This window comes from Apaloderma vittatum, unplaced genomic scaffold (assembly GCF_000703405.1).
Source record: "Apaloderma vittatum isolate BGI_N311 unplaced genomic scaffold, ASM70340v1 scaffold5496, whole genome shotgun sequence".
NCBI classification, from domain to species: domain Eukaryota; kingdom Metazoa; phylum Chordata; class Aves; order Trogoniformes; family Trogonidae; genus Apaloderma; species Apaloderma vittatum.
Window position 1 is genome coordinate 5,126 of NW_009723275.1, and position 1,491 is coordinate 6,616.

A 1,491-nucleotide genomic window follows, 5' to 3' on the forward strand; every position below is an offset into this window, starting at 1 on the left:
CTCATCTCCATCCAGAAGCTCCAGGCAGAGAACGAGGGAAAGCCATTATCCTCCTTTCGAATTATAGCAGCACCGACGACACTGAAATTTTGGACGGATTTGTTTTCCCGGGGAAAGGTCTGAGGCCAGTGACAACGCAGATGGAGCATGGAGAGGTCAGGCTTTTCACAGGGCTATGCACAAGCAGACTTCGCCTCGGACCTTGGTATTTCTAGTATGATTCCAGCAGAGTTTCTTTTAAAAAATAATACTTTGTACATTCAGGCATTGCTGCCTCAGGGCAGCGTCACCTCCCATTTGGCACAAATCATTTTATTCACAAACCTTTCTTCTCTCTCCTGAGTCTTTCCTGTTGAATTCAGGACACAGAAGATCTGTCTGCGATGCAGAGTTCAAGAACTGCCCACTCAGCCCCTTGCCCACCTCTTGCCAGCTCAAGGCCTGCAGGCAGCAGATGCAACCCTCGTGCAGACTGGCAATGCGAGAGGGTCTTCCCAGAGCACCTGGGCATCTCTGTGTGTCTTCAGTGAGGTGGGATTCTTGCAGGGGGCTGCCAGTGCCTGCTCCCAGAGCTGCAGTGTGCATTTTCATCTCCTCCCTTGGAGGCAGTGGCTGTAGCCACTCAAATCCCACTGGTCAGGTCAGTGATGACTCGGGCTTTCACCAGCTTCCGCAGGAACTCCTTCTCCCGCTGGATGTTGTGCGTCCAGGACTGGAAGGAAATGGGAGAGACAGGAGGTCAGCAGCTATCCTGGCCAAGTGTGCTTCTGTCCCCTGTGCTGAAGGAGACTTCAGCTGGGGCAGGGCAGTGGCTTCTGTCAGGGAGACACACCCCAGTGCAGACCAGAAGAGCCCTTGCAGACTAAAAGCCTTCTCTTATCTAAAGCTGATACATCCAGCAGGGTCAGACCTGTACACCTGAGGTAGGAGGCCTCCTCATGGGCTGGGTGGAGTTTTTTTTTTGGCCTCGTGAGATCTGGGCAACCCAAGCACCTTGGGCAGATGTACCCAGTTACAGTGCCCTCCCAAAACATCACACATGGGAGTCCCGCAGCACAGCATTAATGCTGATGTGTGCCAGGGAACAGAGCTGGCAAAGAACACGGTGGCAGGACATGTGGCACCCACATACAGCTCCCTGCCAAGGAATGGGGAATGCATGTGGGTGGATGCAGCTGAAAAGCCCCCAGACCGGTCCCATCAAGGCCAGCTCCTACCTCTGCCAGCCCTATCAAGAGGCAATCACCCACTGAAGGTTACACTGACACAATCACAGAGTCATAGAACTGTCAGGGTTGGAAGGGACCTTAAAGATCATCTAGTTCCAACTCCCCCGCCATGGGCAGGGAGATCCCCCACTAGATCAAGCTGCCCAGAGCCCCATCCAGCCTGGCCTTAAAAACTGCCAGGGATGGGGCTTCCACCCCCTCTCTGGGCAACCTGTGCCAGGGTCTCACCACCCTCATGGGGAAGAACTTCTTCCTAACGTCC

At 54.1% G+C, this 1,491-nt stretch overlaps 1 protein-coding gene across 1 annotated transcript in view; it reads right to left on the reverse strand.

Annotated features, from left to right (window-relative positions):
* Nucleotides 1-554: 554 nt before the first annotated feature.
* Nucleotides 555-1,491, reverse strand: part of ST3GAL3 (ST3 beta-galactoside alpha-2,3-sialyltransferase 3) — a 77,821-nt gene continuing 76,884 nt past the window's right edge. The window contains exon 8 of the mRNA XM_009872038.1: nt 555-712. Coding sequence (XP_009870340.1) covers nt 623-712 — 90 coding nt within the window. The 3' untranslated portion in view covers nt 555-622. The remainder of the gene's footprint in view (nt 713-1,491) is intronic.